At 42.4% G+C, this 21046-nt stretch overlaps 2 protein-coding genes across 3 annotated transcripts in view; one reads left to right on the top strand and one right to left on the bottom strand.

Moving 5' to 3' along the window:
- Positions 1 to 326: 326 nt before the first annotated feature.
- spag1a (sperm associated antigen 1a) lies at positions 327 to 11939 on the top strand. 2 transcript variants are annotated; one of them, XM_085261496.1, is made up of 8 exons: positions 327 to 740; positions 1839 to 1938; positions 3022 to 3174; positions 3362 to 3519; positions 7411 to 7552; positions 8338 to 8464; positions 8575 to 8712; positions 9847 to 11939. In XM_085261496.1, exons 1-8 carry the CDS (start codon positions 386 to 388, stop codon positions 9850 to 9852), a joined length of 1179 nt encoding a protein of 392 aa, XP_085117622.1. In that variant the 5' UTR covers positions 327 to 385; the 3' UTR covers positions 9853 to 11939. The 2 variants fall into 2 exon arrangements, with proteins under 2 accessions (XP_085117622.1, XP_085117620.1); XM_085261494.1 differs by lacking the exon at positions 9847 to 11939 and having other exon boundaries at positions 8575 to 9837.
- A 151-nt stretch (positions 11940 to 12090) lies between these two features.
- rnf19a (ring finger protein 19A, RBR E3 ubiquitin protein ligase) overlaps positions 12091 to 21046 on the bottom strand; it is a 28036-nt gene continuing 19080 nt past the window's right edge. The window contains exons 3-10 of the mRNA XM_085261493.1: positions 18323 to 18531; positions 18024 to 18168; positions 17733 to 17895; positions 17326 to 17440; positions 16993 to 17151; positions 16010 to 16229; positions 15264 to 15407; positions 12091 to 15139 (exon numbers count right to left, since the gene is read on the bottom strand). Of these exons, the coding sequence (XP_085117619.1) occupies positions 14353 to 15139; positions 15264 to 15407; positions 16010 to 16229; positions 16993 to 17151; positions 17326 to 17440; positions 17733 to 17895; positions 18024 to 18168; positions 18323 to 18531 (1942 nt within the window). The 3' untranslated portion in view covers positions 12091 to 14352. The remainder of the gene's footprint in view (positions 15140 to 15263; positions 15408 to 16009; positions 16230 to 16992; positions 17152 to 17325; positions 17441 to 17732; positions 17896 to 18023; positions 18169 to 18322; positions 18532 to 21046) is intronic.

Genomic DNA, 21046 nt, shown 5'->3' with positions numbered 1-21046 from the left:
TAAACATTTATATCTTTCCACTGTGTCAAAATGTTGCCTGTCAGTTACTTCTTCTCCAGTAATACAGCGTAAATCATGTATAATCGAAATTATAATGGGTTTTTTTTCTTACAATTTGATGAATTAAAGCATCAAAGTGTCTCGCATGTGTGTGTCTGGTCCAGGTTTCCTCTGCTCTGAAGTCTAAACTGAGGCTCTCCCTTCAGAGCTGTCCTACTGCAGCACTGCATCGCTGTGGCACTCCCCCCTCCCCCTCGCTGACATCACATCTGACGCCTCATGTCGGGGGTGTGTCCAGCAGAAATCCCCATCCAGGCTCAGATGTAGCTGCGGCTCTGAGAGAGGTAGAGGCAGAGTTTGAGCACACTGCAGAGGGATTGCAGCTATGGGGAACGCGCAGGAGAAACCTCCGGGCGGCGGAGGAGGGGCAGCGAGCGCGGATCAGGCCACAGCAGGGAGTGGGACACGAAGCGGGGGTGGAAGCAGCGGGGGAAAGCCTCACATGGCTCCACAGAAGGGGGCGGTCAATGGCACTCAGAGAGAAAACAGCCCTGCTGGTGGGCAAGAGAAGAAGGAGGACAGCCCTGCAGTGGACACAAGTTACCTGGATGCTCCCGCCGGGGCCCTACCTCCTCACCTGGCCCGGCTCAAGAATGAAGGGAACCATCTCTTCAAACACGGACAGTTTGGAGACGCCTTGGAGAAGTACACCCAGGCCATTGAGGGATGTGCTGAAGCAGGTGGGGGGTGACATGAGCGGTTTCTTTTCTCTTACACAGCATGTGATCCTGGGATAAACAAATCTGATTATAGCCACGATACTATAGCATAGTTAGAGGAGCTTTATCTAACTGCTAATTTCTTGATTCATTGATTAAACCATGTATAGTTTTAGAAAATAACAGTAATTTTGCTACCAGAAAGTTATTTCTTGTTTATTTTCATCCTTGGATTCCTTGGAGTAGCTTTTCCACCTCTGTGACTCAGTGTAGAGTCGCCAAAAACAGCAGATGGGTGTCACAGAGCCTGAGAGACACCCTCTCGTAGCATCTGTGACTTAGCCCTGGTAAGGGTATCACAAACAAGTTGACTCAGTGTCACCTGGTTCCACAATCCAACGTATCCCGTGTCAGTTTTGAATGCATTATACCACTGTTTTTCCAGTCAGCCTGCAGGATGACTTCAGGTCACTTCACTTTTTAGCATGAAGCAGAGACACAAGGCGTCTCTGCACCGGTGATTTGTGATTGCAGTGGAGTGTTGGCACAAGACAAGTTGCTGTCGATGGAAGTCGTGTGCTGATGCATGGGGCTTTTACGTGAGGCTCAATGCCACGCTGCACAGAGAGCACTCAGCTGACTTTTACTCTTGTAGCTGGCAAGTGTGAAGGCTTTTTCTGCACTTGCACTGTAGCCAGATTCCAAACGTTTAGACTTGATTAATCATAGACTTCAATCAGAAAGCTGGTGAGAACAGTGTATGATAATGATGATGCGCTGTGGGTTGTGGAAGCTGTACATAAGACTGATGCTCTCCCAGCGGTTATGAAACTGCACTAGAGTGGAAAGGACAGTGGAGAAAATGACTCTACCGAGGGATCTCTTAACACAGCCTTTTATCTGTCTGCCTTTCACCCCTTCAGCGTTTCTGGACACTTGCAATTGAACTGCTTCACTTCTCTTGATTTCGCTTCTCTCTCGAGCACTTTAGGCCACAAAGTCTAAAGAACTGCTGGTAATATGGATGTGTAGCATGGCCTTACACCTGCTTTTCAGATCACAAGATGACGTAAATGAATCTGGTCTTTCAGAAATGTGATTATGGTTGTCCCCTTGCAGGCATTGATAGTCCAGAGGACCTGTGTATTCTCTACTCCAACAGAGCAGCCTGTTACCTGAAGGAGGGAAACAGCACAGACTGCATACAGGACTGCAACAAGTACGTGACTAGTGTCGGTTTTATTACTGGTTATAACTTCCAGGTTTGAGAGATGAATCCACAGATCTGACATCACACCCCAAAACACTGTCAGATCACAGACTGTATTTAAAAGATGGCCAGAACCAGAACCGTTCTGGTGTCATGGTCGTAACCATCTTGTGGAGTGCTAAGTTTATGTGTGATTTTATTTGAGAGATAGCTGGTTTGAAAAGGCTCTGAATGCCACAAACAATTGTTGCCACTTTAATTTTCCCAAAGTGGCAACAATTACAGCCTGATTGGAACATCTACTCTTACCAGTACCAGCTTATAAAGAGAGAAACGCATAGATAGAGATTGGGCTAAAGAGATCAGCCAAGAAAACTTATGAATAACTTATTAAAGGGGGACTTTTTGTGCTTTTTTGTCTTATACTCACTATTTTAACAGAGTCAAAAGTGGGAGACACAGCAGGAACAAATCAGGGATAATGAGACAAGAGAATATGAATTAGATACAAAGCACAAAAGACAAAAGACCACCAAAACGAAGCAGGAAATAAGATACTGACAAAGGCTCGAACATGTGAAGTTAACAGTGAAAGATAAGAGACAGAGACAAGACTGGAGGGACACAGTGGGATTAACAAAAGGGAACCAATAAACCTTAAGTCATCTACAAGCAAGCAAAGAACTATAGGGACAAATAAAAAAGCTCATATTAAATAAACCATTAACAGAAGACCGTGAAGAATACTGAACTAGAACAAAATCATTTCTCAAAACTAGAGGAAGTCATGAACCTGCAAAACTCAAAAGCTGACATTACCCAGTTGGGGACACGTGGGCTGTGTTTTATTTAAATTCAATATTATTTACATGAAAACTGAATGACAAGCTGCTTTTCCACACCCTGATTGTAACTGTTTTCTCTGTAACTGTGGAACACAGCATGTAGATCATCCACAGTGATGCAGTTTTGGATCCAGCAGCTTCCTGCTTTTTGTTTCTTTGCTCTAAAGGCTACGACAGCCTGTCGGTCAAATATTCATTCACATGTTCAGATCCCTCGGTCTCCGCCTCTCCTCTCTGATCCTCTTAGGGCTTTGGAGCTGCAGCCCTATTCCTTGAAGCCTCTGTTGCGTCGAGCCATGGCCTATGAGTCACTGGAGCGCTACAGAAAGGCCTACGTGGATTATAAGACCGTCCTGCAGTTAGACACAGGGATACAGGCGGCTCACGACAGCATCCACAGGTCAGCTGAACACAAAAATCCAAACACGGGAAACTTCAGCCGCTTCATGTGCTGGTGCATGTTTAGTCAGATTTTACGTAACACCAAGTCGTCTCAGTCATTTCAGTTTCCCTTTGGGTCCCTGCGCGAGTCTTGCTAATGCGAAACACTTTGCGATACTAGTTTCAGTCTCTTTGTTCTCTGACAGGCTCACAAAGATGCTGATTGAGCAGGATGGGCCCGAGTGGAGACAGAAGCTTCCAGAGATTCCCGTCGTCCCCCTGTCTGTGCAGTTGCAACACCGAGAGAAACCAATCAGCATCGAGCAGGCCCAGGCCAGGGCCGCCAGAGCAGCCCAGGAGGAAGGTGAGGAACAACCATTCCTGTGGGTTTAAGTGGTTAAATGTGATGAGCACATCTGATGCAAACAAAGAAGCCTTTTAAAGAAATCCAGATTTTCTTGACTAAAGACAGTTCTTTGGGTGATTTCATTCACGTAGCATTTTTAAAAGAAACAGTAAATAATTGAACAATAAAGCAGCAGCAGAAGTCAGTGAGCAGAATCAGCGTGCAAATGCTGAGTAGTGGTGAAGGTGCTCCAGCTGAGAGACTCTGTGTGTGTGTGTGTGTGTTTGTCTGGGTGTACTATCAATAATGCAAAGTAAAGACGATCCACACAGACTATAGTGCTGCTGTAATGGAACAATCCAGGTCAAGTTTCCTCTGCGCTCGAACTGCTCACAAGAACCAGGAGACTCCAAATGTGCCATAAATGCAAATATATGTAAATAGTTTTGGAGCAGTATAAGGCTGTAAAACTCACAACAACACTAACAGATAAATCTGTTTACTTGTACTTGTCTAATGAAAAACTCCAAACACATGATCTAACACATACAAAGCTGAATGAATATGAAGCCAGAAACAGAAGGAGACAGGAAGTGATCGAAGTTGTAAGTGTTAAAAGCAACATGTGTGCTGCTTAAATTTGTCACAGCAAATACGCAGCACTGTTAATCACTACCTCCTACAGTAATGCATTTTGTTCCATCATACTGAGGAGGAATGACGCCATGCCAACAATAAGAAATGTAAGACAGCATCTTAAGTTATTATAAACTGTGGTAAAATAAAGTTGTGGCCAGAAGTTCACATCTGCTCATTATGAGCAAGAATGTGGTGGTAACTTTGAGGTTTTAATGAGTTCATTGAACGTTTCTTTTTCCAGGGTGGAATGATTGTACTGCACATATCATAATGTCTTTAAAAGATAAGGATTGGGTGATTGGATTGGTTTGAATTTATTTTGAATTTTCTCTGATCCAAACAAGGTCAGCAGTATATATACATACAGCCCCATTAATATGTGGTTACATGTCCTTTAGCAAGTTGCACCTTGACAAGATGTCTTTGGTAGCCATCAGCAAGCTTCTGGAATAATTCTGGGTAGATATTTGAGTGATTGTAATGGCAGAAAACTTAATTTAAATTAGTTGGTTTTCTGGCTCAGAACCAGCTTTGACGTGTATTACACAAAGTTTCAGCGGGGTTGAAGTTTAATGTTAGCCTGCTTTATCCATTCATAATGGGAACGGGATCATTGTCCTGTTGGAACATGCAAATGTGTTCAGGTTTCAAACATCCAACTGTTGTGGTGAAGTTGAAGAATTTGGAGGTAGTCCTCCTTCTTCATTTTTCCATCCAACAATACCATTGGCAGCAAAACAGCCTCATAGCATGATGCTACCACCACCATGCTTGACAGCTAGTGCAGTCTTCTTAGGCTTGAAAGCCTCACCTTTACTCCTCCAAACATACTTCTTACCATTGAGGCCAAATAGTTTAATATTTGTCTCATCTGACCATTAAACTTTTCTCCAGAAGGAGTTTGCAAATTTGAAGGTGTCGATTTTGGAGCAGAGGCTTCTTTTGTGATCAGCACCATCTCAGTGTGTGGTGTAAAACTGACTTCACTGGACAGTGATGCTGGTGTCCCAGTAGCTTCCAGTTCATGGCTTGAGCCTTGTTGGTTCCTGAACATTCAAATCAATTTCCTCTCATATGAGGGTGACAGTTTGGGTCTTCTTCCGGACATTAGCAAAGTTGTGACACATCTGAATAACTTGTACTTATGTAAAATTGGACTGATGATCTTAGAATCTGCAGTTGTTTGTGTACATCTACAATTCTCTAATACAACAAGTCAATCTGAGTGTCTCAAATGTTCAATTCATTCATTCATAAACTCACGTTTGTGTTGTTTCTGTCTTCATGTTGATTTCCCCAAAACAGGAAATAAAACCGCAAACACGCAACACAAAACAACACCAAACTGTGCTCCTTAATAAAAGAGTTAAAATGAATTAAAATTCTGACAATTATAATTTTATCCGTTAAAACAATTAGACTTAATGAAGCCTCGAGTTCATTAATATGTTAATATGCCTTTAATTGCAACAACACAAGTTAAATGAGCATTGCATTTATTAGTTGAGCTAGCGTTAGTGGCGATGATTAAAGCTATTGCTCTCTCGGCATTTGCAAACACAGCTGTGTTATCCGCCAGAGGAAATTACATATCTATTGATGCTTGGATTGAAAAGAATTAAACACAACCTCTACAGCAAGCTAGCATCAAAATAACCCTGTAATCAAAGATTGCACAAGCTTGTGTTATTATTCTCCCACAGCCCCGAAACCTCCTAACCTGCCACTACGCTTCAGCGCCGGTGCCAGCGCGTCTGTTTTGACTGTGTTATTGGTAATGTTATTAGATTGTATCTGTTAAATTATCTCCTTACAGCTTGACTCCCAGCTTGTATCAGCTTCAGAGGTGATTGATCTCAAATACTCATGCTCCACATATCAATTTAGTTTCCCAGCAACAGAGCACTGAGTGGTTTGTGGTATCGACGGACGTCTCAGCTAAAGGAAAAAAATAAGCTTTCAGCACCGAGCTGCTTCAGAAAGCATGCAGGCCTTTTCACTTTGTGCTTTGGTTCAATTGTAAATGGATGAAAGTAGAATTTTCTTGGTAGAGAAAAATGAAAAAGAGTTTCAAAAGCTGGTTCAGGCTTTTTAATTCAGTAGTTTTATAGTGCTTTGGGCCTGAATGCTTTCTAAAGTAACTCTGTCTGAACACTTTATTAGTTATACTTTGTTATTACTGGGTTGGACCTCCTGAACTGTTGATATAAGGTGGGATTGATTCAATGCTTTCATGTATTTTTGCCAAATTCTGACCCTGACATGTGAATGTTGCAGCAATAATCATTACTCATCAGACCAGACAGCATTTCTCCAGTCTGTCGTCCAATTTAGGTGAGCCAGTATGAACTGTAGCTTCAGTTTCCTGTTTTTAGCTGACAGGAGGTGTGCTCTTCTGTTTCTGAGGCCCGTCTGCTTCAGGTTCCTCATTTGTTGTGCATTTAGAGATGCTCGTCTGCATGACTTGGTTGAGACAAGTGGTTATCTGAGTTACTGTTCCCTTCCTTTCAGCCTGAAGCATTCTCCTCTGACTTCTGACATCAACAGGCATTTTCTCCAGAGAACTTTGGCTCAGTAGATGTTTTCTCTGTTTTCTTTGACCATTGTCCAAAAACTCTAGAGATGTTTGTGGGGGGAAATCCCAGCTGGCCAACAGTTTCAGAAATACTCAGACAGAAAATCACTCACATCACCTTTGTTTTCTGTATCGAATCTTAATTTGAATTTCAGCAGGCCGTCTTGACCACATCTAAATACCTAAATGCACTGAGTTGCTGCCATGTGATTGGCTGATTAGATAATTTTGTTAAAGAGAAGTTGAACAGGTGTACCTAATCCAGAGGCTAGTGAGTGTATATTACTTTTAATGCCTGCTGAGCTCGTTTTTTCAAGAGTTGGCATTAGTAGCTGTGTCATTTGATTAATGTTATCTTTTTGTGTACCTGTGAGTCTGTGTTTATGTTTAAGTACCGCTGCGTGTGTCTTTTCCACAACTCATTAGCCGCATTGGCTTTTTCAGCACAGCCGATCGCTAACTAAGGAGGAGTTGACTCATCTCCGCTGGTCCACAGAGACTGCTGCCGACAGGCTGGATTTATTAAGGCCTGAAACGGTGTGAAGAAATTGTAGAAGAGGCTTGTTGAAAGACAAACCATTCAGTACAGTCTGCCCCAGATCTGTCTAACCAATCAATAACTTGCACTGAAGAAAATGAACTCTTTATGAAGTTATCTTTTTCAGTTGGAAAAAAAAACATTTTTCTGCCAACAGCCAGAAGAAAAGAAGCCCACTTCACTTTGCTTAAACAGGAAGGCAACAGTCTGGTCAAGAAAGGCCACTTCCAGGAGGCCCTGGAGAAGTACAGTGAATGTCTCGCCATAAAACCTGACGAATGTGCGCTCCACACAAACAGGTATAAAAAAACAACCCAAACAGACGCTAGAATTGACTGGTCTTTGCAACAAGAGCGCCTGAATTACTTTACAAAAGAAACACTGTTTGAAAGGTGGGTAGTTTGATCGCCACCCCCCAAAAAATAACAGAATAGCTGCCTACATCAAGTAAGAAGCTTCAGCTCAAATATTGTGTAAAAATCCGCTGAAATAATGCCAGTTTCTCTACTCTTGCAGCAAAGGCTTAAATGAGAGTCGTTCTTCACCTTCACATTCCCCCAGTTGCTCGTCAGTGTCACAAGTTTTCAATGAAATTGCATGTTTTGATCTTACTTTGTCAGCACAGAAAAATGGCCTCTCGCGGTAGGGAGCGATGCAGAGCTCAGAGCTAATTCTCCATTTACAGGTAGACAGGGGGAACAGTAGAGGGCACCATATGACCACCTGGCATGTCAAATCTGATGCACTGCCAGTTGTTGCTCTGGATAAAGCCCCATGAAGGTGTATCGGTATATTTGAAAGGAATTTCAGATGAAATATTGTGTTGCAAACATGAAAGCCTAAACTGCTGGACACATGTGGATTCCCTGTAAATATTACATCCTGCAAAAATCTCTATATTAACAAGATATTGTGCGAAATGTTGGGGAAAATGCATCTGTCCCTACTCTTCTACAGTGCATATTTTGAAGATTTTTCATTTGTATTTGAAACAGTGTGGAGTAATCTAACCATGCGTAGCCTGATCCTCATACTGATCATCACTGACAGAGACCGTCTGACAAATCCTTTACTTCTCCTCCAGAGCCATCTGTCTCCTGAAACTGAATCGGTTCGAAGAGGCCCGGCAGGACTGCGATTCGGCGCTGCAGCTGGAGCCGAACAACAAGAAAGCCTTCTACAGACGAGCCCTGGCTTTTAAAGGTTTACAGGTGCCGGCACGCCCCCTCATAAACCTCTTCCTTGTCATTTTAAGATAATGCGTTGGATTTTTCTTCCCCCTCCCATTCCTGATTTCTCTGTATGAATGACTATCCTCTAGGACTACCTTTCAGCTAGCAGTGACCTCCAGGAAGTCCTCCGACTGGACCCAAACGTCCGGGAGGCGGAGCAGGAGCTCGAGGTGGTGACGGGCTTGCTGAGACAGAGCCTGATGGACAACACCGTGCACACACCAAGGGTAAAACAAGTTCATCATGTCGCCTTAAGCCCCTCAATTACTAGATTTAATTTTCATTGTAGTTGTCATTATGCAACACAAGGTTATAAAACTATACTGGAAGTTCAGTCCCTTTATGCAAGGAGGAGAGGTAGTGAAGGTGGGTGAGATTAAATACCTGGGGTGAACTGTCCAAAGCAAGGCTGCAGGCAGAGTGGAGCGGGTGGAGATGAGTGTCAGAGGGTGGTGTTTTGGGAGATTTAACCTTTTTAACTTGCTTTCTTATGCTTCTTTTCCTTTAAAGGTGATAGCGGCACATTTGCCTCTTTCATTTTACTTGTTAATAAAAACCTTTGCTTTATTCGTTTGCCTACTTGTCTCAGTTTTTCAATCTGGAAATGCTTCGTTATTTTCCTCACATCCCTCGGACTGTTAGGGAACGTGACAAGGAGCAACAGCAAAAGGGAGGTTTAGATGATTTGGAGACAGTGGCAATGGCAGGAAGTGGAGCTCAAGGTGATGATAAGCTATTCATTGCGAGTGACCACAATGAACAGGATTAGAAAGAGTAGAGTGCATCAGAGGGACAGCTCAGGCTGAGCGGGTTGGAGACAAAGTTTGAATGGTGAGGCTGAGATGTTTTGGACATCTCCAGAGGAGGGATAGTGGATATATTGGATAAAAGATGTTGAATATGGAGCTTTCAGGCAGGATGAAAAGAGAAAGACCACAAAGGAGGTTCAAGGATGTAGCGAAGCAGGACGTCCAGAGGGCTGGTAGGACAGAGGAGGATGCTAGAGACAGGGTGAGATGGAGGCAGGTGATCTGCTGTGGTGAACCCTGAAGGAAACAAACTAAAGAAGAAGAAGAGTGTGGAGGATTAATTTGACGGTTTTGAAACCTGAAGAAAGAAACTGTTCTGCTGGTACGGCAGCTGATACTTGGTAAACAAGTATGGGATGCTTTAATCACTGTAGTTGACAAGCCTCCAGGTCTGGATCCAGACATATCCCATATGTGTTTGTAACGTCTCCAATTAGTTAGGAACATGGCTTTACCACTTTATTATCTCCAGATAAGGCTTCAAGTATGTTACAAACTATTAAGACAAACAAAACCTCATAGAAAAGGCTAACCTTTGATGATTTCCTGCAGGTTTGATGTCTCCTGCTGGTTCACATGTGGAGACAGGTGTGGACACTTACCATACTGCTGCAGGACTTTTAAAGCAATCGGCTACAGCAAATAAGCAGCGTAGAAATGCAAATGACTATTTTTGAACTCCTGGGACGAGAACCGTGGACGACCAGCTTTTCAGCTCTGCTTCATCTGCAATGTGTGCGAACCACACGTAACTCCTGAGTACACAAGCTTACATAACGGTAAGCTTTATTTAAAGATGCTAATGTCAAGGTACTTGTGACCCGCTCGCACTATAAATCATTCACGTTATGATGTAATGTCCAGTTTCATGTAACAGGCTCCAGAGCACTCTTACTTGTTAAAGAGTGTTGAGAGAGGGGAAAGAGAGTGCGTATCAAGCGTGCCTTACTGAGATTTTTACCACAGTTAGGATGAAATGCGCCAAGATTAAATGTTTAATTTTGATTGCGTTTTTTTTAATCTGCTTTGAAAGGAATGGATCAGTGCAGTGCAGGCAGTGTGTGTTTGTGTGTTGCACAGCAAGATATGAAAGCTTCAGCTATTTTATTCCAAAGCGTTTGTTATTGTTTACATGTAGTGTGATAAGAGCTGCTATTAATTTAAATAAGAAGCCAACAACATCACATAAACTATCATCACTATTAGTGTTGGGAAGTGCCCTAAAAGGCACTAACGTGAATTTAAGCTTCACCGGTTAGATTAGCTAAAAAAAAAGTCTGAGGTCAGCACTTTAGAGTGGACCCATGATGCTTTTCTTTATTTCATGCCTGATAAATGCTGCTGGAATTTCATATTACCACTGTTTCAAAAAATTACATCATCTTTTATAAAGTAATCATTGTGTTGTGTTTAACACTAGCGCTGAGCTGATGTCAGCTCGGAATACCCTTCCTTATATGGTCAATCAGCTCTAGCTATGTCTGAATAAGGAGGCGGAGCTAACAAGCACTGGGTTCTGTTTAGAAGCAAGTCGAAGGGCAGCCAATCAGAATTTGGGCTTATAGTGAGGGGGAGGGGGGGCCTTAAAGAAACAGAAACTAAAAAGACTTGTTTCAGACAGACGATAAAAGACCAATAAGATACATAACGGTCACTTAACTGCAAATCAAATAATGTTGAATAAAAATTTTGAGTGAGTGGGACATGAACTAAAAGTCCCTTTTAAGCGACTTTTAGTTCACGTACCTCTCTGGGTTTAAATATCGCCCTGCTTAGGTTAGTGTTACAGTTTACAGAACAATGCACTGTACTGTAGCTCAGTAATTAATGTAATTAATGACTGTTTTGTTTTTGTGTAGGTATATAGTAGTTAAATTAAAGCTAATGTCCGCATGTCTGTGCCCTTATTGCTGCAACAAGACCCCCGATAAGGCTCTGATTAGACACCCAGATATATTTATCAAAAACTGTCATATTACAAGAAAATTATTTATTACAGTGATACAAATGTACTTTATTTAAGTAAAAACATCAATAACTCGTTTGTTTGAGTTGGGAGCCTAGCCTATAAGAGAAAGCAGCAATGCTTGCAAATTGAAAGCTTGTTTCCACCAATTTTTTGGGGGGGGGGGCGAGAAGCTCTGAATAAAAAAAAAAAAAAAAAAAACTTCATATATCTCAATTATTTACCTGTTATCTCACCCCCCCCCCCCTCCCCTCCCCAGTTTCAAGTAATTAATTGAGTTAATAGGACTTAAACGAAAATTTTGACTAATGTACCGTAAATTTTCTTTGGCAGAAAAGGCTTCCATGGAAAGTCATTTTTCAGCTTCCACCCTCAGGCTTGTCATTCTCCCACATTTCAGCCTGCGTTTGTGTGCAGGCTGAAATGTACTTTTACACACGTTTGAAAAGGACAAATTAGATGCTTACCAAGCTTTGCAAACATAATTTATCACCTCTGTCAACTCTCCACAGGAGCAGAAGCTTTTGAAATCACCCACATCCGCTATGTATTTCTTTAAAATGTAGCAAACTGTGCCACAGTTTATTTTGCAAGTATAAAAATATTAGGTTAGTTTTTTCCAGTCTTGTTTTCCTTTGTGTTGTAAAAATAAAAGGCTTATCTTAAAAAAAAAAAAAAATCTTGATGTAAAGCTTCATTCATGAATGTAAAAGCATGTACTGTATGTAAATAGACTGAATGCAAATGTAAATAAACTGCTACAAGAATGCATTAATGTGCCTGTGTTTTTTCAAATTGAAACACGAATAAATGAACACAAAACGATCACAGCAAGCTTGATTGTGAAGTTTATTAAACGATATGCATTTGCATGCACATTATAAAGCAAATAATTAGGTAATACATACTTTTTAAAATATCATAAGCTTATCTGACCCAATTAGAAAACACACCTGCCACTCGTCTCCAAATAATAAAACCTCGGAGGATCTATTTGACTCTGAAGTTGTATCATTTTCAGCAGCAGGTAGGTTACAAAACGGAGGGAATAACCTGCAGCTAGAGGCTTGTGAGGTTTACCAAAACATTTTATTTATTTATTTATTTTTAGCAGATAGCCAGCTCACCACGAGCTGCCTGACATCACAGAGGAGCAATCTGTGGTCGGGCTGAAAATGTGCTCCAGCTGCTGAAAGCTACCGTAGCCTGTAGTGTCACTGTGCTCACGATACTCATGATGCCGACTGCTTTGGATTAAAGGGATCTTATTGCCAACTTGTGCATGACATAAACTTTAAAAACTTTGGCTACTTCAGGGGAATATTAAAAACAAATAATCCTAACAACGATTTAAATTCAGATAAACATTTTGGTTGTGAGTACTGGGTTTAATCCAATATTTTATTGCTCTGATTTTCAATTTCTACGCACTAAAGTAGATTGCTTAAAAAATTATTCTGTCACTGTTGACGTGTCCACTGCAGCGGCCTGAGAGCGGCTCTTTGGTAGTTAACACCAGCTACTGCGACAGTCCGCATTAGCATTCTGGGAATGGTGTTTATCAAGTTTTGGTGCATTTTATGTGGCAAATATAATAACTATCAAATTGTTTTTACATTTATCATTTGATGAAACACACAGAGAACAAAAACAAAACACAATAAAACCCCTCCCCCTCCCCCGAAAGGCACTGTAGGTTCAATAATTATAAAATTATCTGCATTAATCATTTGCAAGGTCTTCAGAAACATCACAAGAACATGTTGTAGTTAAAATACACCCAAAGCTCTGAATAAAAAATAGCTTTTTGATTTATATGAGGGGAAAACAATTTAACATTACTACTGTACATTCGCTACTGAATACTGATTAAGATTTATGTGCTCGGATAAACTTCTGACTGCAACTTGCTGCGGTGTGCCTGACACGCTTGTTCTTACTGCGTGGGTACTTCTAGTAGTTCTAGTTTTAAAACAAGTCTGAAATGCTTGTTGAAATGTTGGGATCTGCTTTGTTTTGTTTACAAGGAACAGCTTAAAAATCCCTTTTCTTAAATACGCCGCACGATTCAATTCAAAGCTTGCAGTGAAGGTTTTTATATCTGCACAGGTGCAACCAAAACAACAACAAATAAAAAGGAGAGCTCAAGGGATGAGTATTTGAGTATTTCTGATATCACAGTTCCCACCCGCTTATAATAAACAGTTGGACCCAACACAGGGCTTCAACATTAAAACCAACTTTCCCAAAATGGAAAATAAAATAAGCAAACACATGACAGGAATCACGTTTTAAACAAAAAGCAAAGATAATATTTTTCTTATATATGATTGCAGACCATAAAATCTGCGGGTGAATAGCTGGTCCCTCTAAAGTGTAAATGCTTGGCAGACGCCTCCACGCTCCTCTCCGACTCCTCTCCGGCGTTTCTCGCTGCCATTTAAAGAATTCACAGAAAGAGCTGGTGGTGGACCACAGCGGGGACACATCCCTCTGGTTTTTGCTCGTTTTTTTTTTTTCTTTTTTGCTAATGTGCTCAAGGAGAAGTTGGTGTGGATTTTTTTTCTTTATAGCAGCTCAGTTTTGTCAAGACATTTTATTTGCTCTTATCCGGCTTTTTCAGTTCTGCTTCTTTTCTTATTTGGGGAGGGAAAGGGTCAAATCTGGTTTGTGGGATTTGGAAAACCCACCAGGACTGAAAAGAGTTTGCAGATCATCATGAAAGCTGGACCTTCTGCACCACCTGATAACTTGCTTTACACACCTGTCCCCGTACATGCAACTCTACTTACTATAGGCCTTGAAGCACTGCTGGGTGCTTTAACATCTCGCTTAGATGTCACACATCTGGTCATGTTCTTGTTGCTCCTGAAATCCATCCCTCTCTCTCCATCTCTGACTTAAACCTCAACCCTGACATTCAGATATTTCTAAAAATATATATATATAATTAATTTATAGCCTTAATCTTGATCACCAGCTTCCCAAGATGCATGGAGGGTAGGGACGGTGCCTGCGTTTAACAGTGGCACTGGGTGATAAGGCTAACTGAGCTTGCTGTGTTTGTGCAGTATCATGCCTGAAGAGCTCCTTTAGATGTCCGTTTGTATACAGCGTTTTCTCGTTTGGTTTACAGGCTGCACAGCGCTGCAAATGGTCTCCTTCAAGCGCTCATCCTTCTCTGGCTCTGTGTCACCAACACTCTCCTCGCTGATGTACAGAAACGTCCCGCTACTTCCCTCTTTTGGCGAAGCAGGTGGAGATGAAGACAGCAGGCGGCAGGTGAAGGCTGAGTGGCTAATCTGAGGCGGGAAGTGCTCCAGGCGGTCGTGTTCCACCTCTGGCATGGGCGTGATGGTGACGTCACTGAAGGCGCTGATGGGATTATGAGGGTGGGCGTCCATCGGGGGAGAGCAGGGTGCAGGAGCCGGTCTCGAGGTCTCGGGGTCTGAGCAGCTGAGCTCAGATGAGAAGTGGCTACAGTGCGACTCAGCCACAGAAGGAAGGCTGCCGCTCAGGGACGGAGAATCGAACTCTGAGGAATTAGTGCTGCGCTGCTCCAGAAGCTGAGTGTCCATGTCTGTTTGGATCTCGTTAACTTTTGCCTCTCCTTTGCTGATGCTGCTGGCTTTTTTCCAACGCTTGCCCTTGCTCGTTTTGACCCCAGAGGTGGAGGCATCCTTTGACCACGGCGGGCAGGGGCAGGAGTGGTTGGCTTGCTGAGCACAGCGACAGGTGGAGGGACACGAGCACGTAGCTCCTTTCAGGCCAGCAGAGCTGCTACTACAGCTGGCTTCATCCAGGCTGCTGCTGGCGCTTCCGTGTCTCACCTTCTCCTGCTTAGACTCCACGTCTGCCTGCACCTCCAGACTGTTGTCTCTGCAAAATCAAATCACCTACATTTAACTTATTGGATCATAGGGCAGCTGCCTACAAGTCTAACAAATCTAGGTCACCAAATTCCTACTAGAACAAGGAGGATGTGTATAATCTGAGTGCTGACCTTTCCAGAGACATGTAGGCGTTGAGGATGGACCCCGCCATGGCTTTTGTGCTTGCGTTGTCGCTCATTGTCCCCAGACTGACTGTGGCAGACTCCCCACTAAGGCTGCAGCGTTCCTTCTGGACGTCGGCCTGGACTTCCATCCTGGAAAAGTAAAAGCAGTCAAAACAACTAGAAAGTCCAGTTGACAAGTGAACAACAAGCCCATCGATGTAGTTTCAGTCCTAAAACATTTAACACTGATAAAATGGTCTAAGGAGCTTGGAAAGCTCTAAGCTACACAGACACTGATAACATTGTGCGACTGCACCATTTGCCACTCACATAGAAGTGCAAAATTTCTACGATGAAGAGAAAATAATACAAAGAAAAAGAAAAAAAAAGACTAACATGCTTTTTTCTTTTAAGTGATGAAAGTAAAGAATGACGTCTCATAGCTTTTATTTTGAGTGCACTGCTGAGTTAAAGAAAGGAGTTAAGGAAATTTAGGAAGTTAAGGGTTAATTTTAATTCATCTGTCTGTTTTCTTAACCCCTTATATTCAATTTAGGGTCACGAGAAGGGGAGCTGAACCCTATCACAGCTTTCATCAGCTGTCAGCGAGAAGTGGAGTCCATTAACAGGGCCAACAGACACCCATTCACAAGTACGACCAATTTAGAATAGCTATTGGATTTTCCCTCAGACAGTGTTCTGTTTGGGCTCATCTGGGCGTGCTTATCACACAATCAGTCCAGTCCATTTACCGGTTGTAGCAGCTGCCCGAGAGGCTTCCGGTGATGCTGGTCCCAGCGAGGGCTGTGGTGCTGGCATTGTCACTCATGTTATCCCGCTGGGTGGAACTTACGCCGCAGCGCTCCATGTTGCTTCCGCTCACACTGAGGCTCAGGCCCGTCAGACCACCAACACTCGCACCATCGCCGAGGCTGGCGTTGTTGAGGCGAGTCTCCGCTACTGAGGTTGTGTCTGACCAGAGAAAAGGGGGACACAGTGTGAGCTTTTATTAGGCTACAGAATAGTTTGATGGACAAAACTAAAGCAACAATGTGGCTTTCTGATATAGTATTATTGTATCCTGTGACTATAAATGCCCAAAGAAGTGAAACTAATACAAATGGAGCATGGTCAGTAACGTCAAAGTGGACACACATAAGTAATAAACTCAGGAGTGAACTTGGTATGACTTTACCATGCATCCTGGAACAACACATCATTAAATTCTCATTGGAATCAAAAGGACATCATCACGTCTCACACCTTATGTTTCTGAAAAGGTCAAAGTCTTCGCTGTCATCTGTACTAATAATTATGACTTTCATTGATGACAGAAGCTGCGAGAAAACAACACGTCTCGCCGTCACGCAGAGCCCCGAGTTCATCACAATTGCTGATATCGTGCCAGTCATTTCACACAGTCACACGCCCTGAATACTTTTCTGCATCTTCCATCAACAGCCCTTTGAGTAATGAATGTCATGCGCATAAAAACAAAGGCATGGCCAGATGTAAGAGTAATGACTGGTATGCATTCCTAACCGTGAGAACAAACTCATACAGTAATCTTTTCTATCAACCCTGTTAAATATTTAACCTGAAAATTGACCTAAGCTAAATGCAGAGCACCATGGTGCTTAAAACAACATTTTTAATTATTCATTAACGGATCATTATTGTCTGAACTGTGACTTTAAGTTCTTCCCATAGCCTGTGTACAGTATAAGACTCTCACCTGTGGCTGCAGCACCGTTGCCTATGTTGTCATTTTCATCGTCAAACTCAATTCGCACTCCTTTCCCATTGCCGGCAGAGACTCCACAACCTCCGCTCCGGCACAGGGAGATCGGGACAACACCGTAGACGTACGCAAGCATGATGGGAACGCCAATTCCTAAATAACACAACATGAACAAAAATTATTATGACTGACACTTAGGTAAGGTAAGCAGATTAACTAAGAAAATACTGGTGGGCGAAACATGTTTAAACTCAGTGTGTTGGTACAAGCAAGGCACAATATGAAGGCACAGATGGTGAAACAAAACAAAAAGACATTTTTCCTCACCAACAGTGACCGCGGCAACCACAGGAGACACGATCACAGACAACGTCACGCCGCCAGCTATCACCAGGTTCCTCTTGTGTTTGGAGATGTCTTTGCCTTCATAGCGAGTATGAATCTGATGGGAATAATTGTTCAGTATGATTTAACTTCACACGCTTTGCAGTAAAGCCACAAATGATGAACACACACCTCCTTTTGTCCCCACATCTCAAGGCTGACATTTGACAAACTTGTTACATGCAAGATACTGTACTAGGAACACAAAACTGGTACAAAAAAAACAAAAAACAAAACAAAAAAAACAGGCATAACACAACCTCTCTGTACTAATCTGCAAGATCTTCACTACTTCTCACTTCTCTGAATACACACATTTTGTACCCCTGTTGCCTGCTGGGAGCTCTCACCTTTCTGCCCACATAGACAGGGATGCCAATGATCATTGCAGGGATGGCGATGCCAGCAATAAGGGCGATACCCACAGGAGCACCCACCAATGTGCCAAGCTGCCACAGGATCTTCTTCTTTCTGCTCCACGGCTTCTTCCCCCAGAAGGTGCAGCCCGATGGACTGGGAGGAGACAAGAGAGATAAAATAGTTTCACAGGGCTAAGACAAAAAGAGAGCTGTAAATATTAAGCTGTAAATATTAAAGGAAACCTAAAAAATAAGAAAAGCATAGGGCGGAGGAAGTCTTACCTTAAATAGTGCAGATCAGAGATCTCCTTCATGCAAAGCCAACAGAACTCACAGCCGCAGACGGCGCAGGTCATGTGATTGCAGCTTCCATCGTTCATCTTGATGATGTAGGCTGCACAGCGAGGGCATGGTTTGATGTCATCACCTGGTGCAGAATAAAACAGACTGAATATTGTGCTTAAAATGATAAAGCTTCTGTGCACTGTGAATTTATCACAAGTGTCCTTTAATGTGTAATGCCAAAGAACAGGTCAGGTTAATCTGAGAGCTTTGTATGGTAGCACCTATCTGTGGGCTACCTGCAGCGCCGCTCTCCTGGCTGTAGCTGAGTGAGGATGACCTGAAACTCCTCAGCCGGAAGTGTTGGGCCCTTTGCTGCCGTGCGGTGTCGCACGTCTGGTTGGGATGCCACAGCTGTTTGCAGTGGTAGCAGAACTCTGTCCCGCAGCCCTCACGCCCGCAGGTGATCTTTGGGCAGCTGGCACATCCAAATGCAATGACTGCATAACTAAAAAGAGAAATGATGGTAAATAAAATTTGGTGAGACAGAATGGACTTGCCGCTACAGGTATAATCAAATCTGGAGGATGGCATATCACCATAGCAACCTACATCAGTCATCACAGTGGCTTATTAGAGGGCTTTTTTTGTGGCAGGAATGTTTCTTTTTATAAATGAGCACATAAAACTTGACAAAGTGACACCATAAAAGCCCGTTGCTGCAGCAGTCATTTATATCCCATCACAACTGCTGCTTTAAATAACCTGCTTTTATATCAGTGACAAGAATATTATGAATGGTAGTGACTGTTTCCCCCGAGCTTGCTGACTCAAAGCCCCCCTCGTGTCCCTCCAGGGGTGAGACATGGGGGATGGTTTCTGTGTTAGATACCGCAGCAGATATGACAGCTTCATTTAAACTCAGAGGCATTCAGGATCCTGCATGATGGTTATCACGGGGACGTGAGGAAAAGCAAAAACAGTGCGACAGCAAGCAGCTTGTAAGGAACTCTTAGTTGCTCCACTCAAACCCTGATCATCTTCCACATTTCTAAATGTGATTGTGTGAGGAGAACATGGAGGACGAGCCTCTTGCTCAGTTTAGGATGAATTCCCAAGAAAAAAAGACAAAAAAAAACAAACTCAAATTAAACAGACGCTGCAGCACCGTCTGACGTACACAGCTGTGAGTCAAGATCTTTGTTAACATGAGATGAGCATTTAATCTAATATAGCCGTTAACATCAGCTGACAGCAAGGGAGCAACAGCAACTGCAGCTGGAAACTTAAAGAGGCACGCTATTTGGTGGGAATCAATGGGATTTATAAGTTAGCGAATGAAGCAAAATGATAAGTTTGGAAGACAAGTTAGTCATACTAAACCCTTAAGGCTAACCTTACAAAAGGTAGATTAGAGTTATCTTAAATGCAAAGTTATATAATTACATCTAACATTTCTTCAAGGTCAGTGGAGGAAGGAGGAAGTTAAAAAAGAAATACAAAAAAATAGAAGCAGTAGAGTAAATATATAAAACTATTCATCACATGTCAAGTTTCTGATGAAAGAAATGAAAGTGAATGTAAGCATTAACAGATAAACTCTGTTATCCTCTTATTGACACATTTGATAAGCAGCAGTAGAGGCTGAATGTGAACATGTACTTAAACAAAACAGCCAGTCTGCACAGTTTCTAGACAGTCTACACTAACACCTTGGTGAGGTGAACCGATGGCACGTTGTAAAAAGTGGTAAAATATTGCCAAATGGCCTTTTGGTATTATCCCCATCTTGTTTTCCTCACATACATTTTACTGTCAGACCATAATTCAACCAGTTTTAACTGGTAGTGTAACACCTACAGTGATATACTTGGGCTCAACTTTTAAAAGAAACCCCAAGCTTGCCCAAAATAGAAAAACTGTTTCGGTTATGCTTGCATGTAACTAAATAGGACACCATCCGAAACTGAGCAAAACTTCACTGCATAAAGATGATTCAGCTGTTTATTTAAGGAATAATGAGGACTCAAATTTGACAAACTTCACAGTTGAGCTGACCAACAGAGCCCAGTAATTTGCACAATTATACAACAATAAAGACTGAGAGCATTAACCAGCGAGGAGAGTGGCAGCAAGCCAGAGTCGAGCTGTTTGTAGCTGAGTTGCAACAAACTCATGAAAGAGCCATTATTCCAGCAGACAAGGGTCAGCACTGTTGATGCAAGACGATCATGAGAGTGAGTGAAGGGTGAAACCATTTCTGAAGCAGACAACAACAGAGCTGAACTGATCATGGCTGACTGGAGCAAAAATATAAAAAAACAAAGCAAAAAACAACAAAATAGTGCAGCCAGCACCTGGAGCAAAACCAAATGCACACTGATGTAAGGGTACATTAGCAGTACACGTATGCTGTGTGCATGGAGGCAGTCACGGCCTAATGGTGCAATGAGAAGCAAGAGACGTATGGAGGTCAGTTCAGGACCCTGTGAGCAAACTATTGAGTCCCTCCCGGCTCGAAACATACAAGACCCTGAACTGACCTTAACCCAGTACTGCCTCTGACATATAAGAGAGAGAGAGAAAAAGAAAGATTTCCAACTGCAAGAAACAGCAGTTTATTAACATTTTTAGGAGGTTTGCAGAGCTCGTTTTTACCCCAAACCAGCAACTTGCAATACTTGCAAATTTTTTCCAACTTTAATAATTGAAATAGGGTTTTTGTTTTGTCTTTTTTCATTCAGCTTATAACTTATTTTAGGTTAAATAACTTTTCGCCTTATTTTAAGATTATTATCACTGAAGGGTGTGTTATGCTTTCCTTTATTTTCTGTCACATGATGCTGAATGTTTATACTAAAACACTGCCATAATTTCAGATAATCTGGTCCGCGTATATAAAAACCTTTATACTACTCAAAATGCTTGTTGTGTGGTGGGTCTTCTAGTCTGATGTCAGCTGATCATGAATTTCCTTATATGGTCATTTAAGGCACAGCTACACTGATGGGAGGCGGTGCTTA

Source organism: Mchenga conophoros, linkage group LG22, assembly GCF_057382185.1.
Source record: "Mchenga conophoros isolate Kocher_MC1m ecotype Shallow Benthic linkage group LG22, M_conophoros_male_GT1.1, whole genome shotgun sequence".
Lineage (NCBI taxonomy): Eukaryota > Metazoa > Chordata > Actinopteri > Cichliformes > Cichlidae > Mchenga > Mchenga conophoros.
This window is presented reverse-complemented; position numbering and strand designations above follow the sequence as displayed.

Excerpts from the sequence above, each read along its gene's own strand:
- spag1a (XM_085261494.1), top strand. The coding sequence starts at position 386 with ATGGGGAACGCGCAGGAGAAACCTCCGGGCGGCGGAGGAGGGGCAGCG. Across the intron at positions 1,939-3,021 it reads TGCATACAGGACTGCAACAA|GGCTTTGGAGCTGCAGCCCT; the intron begins GTACGTGACTAG and ends TGATCCTCTTAG. Across the intron at positions 3,175-3,361 it reads GCTCACGACAGCATCCACAG|GCTCACAAAGATGCTGATTG; the intron begins GTCAGCTGAACA and ends GTTCTCTGACAG.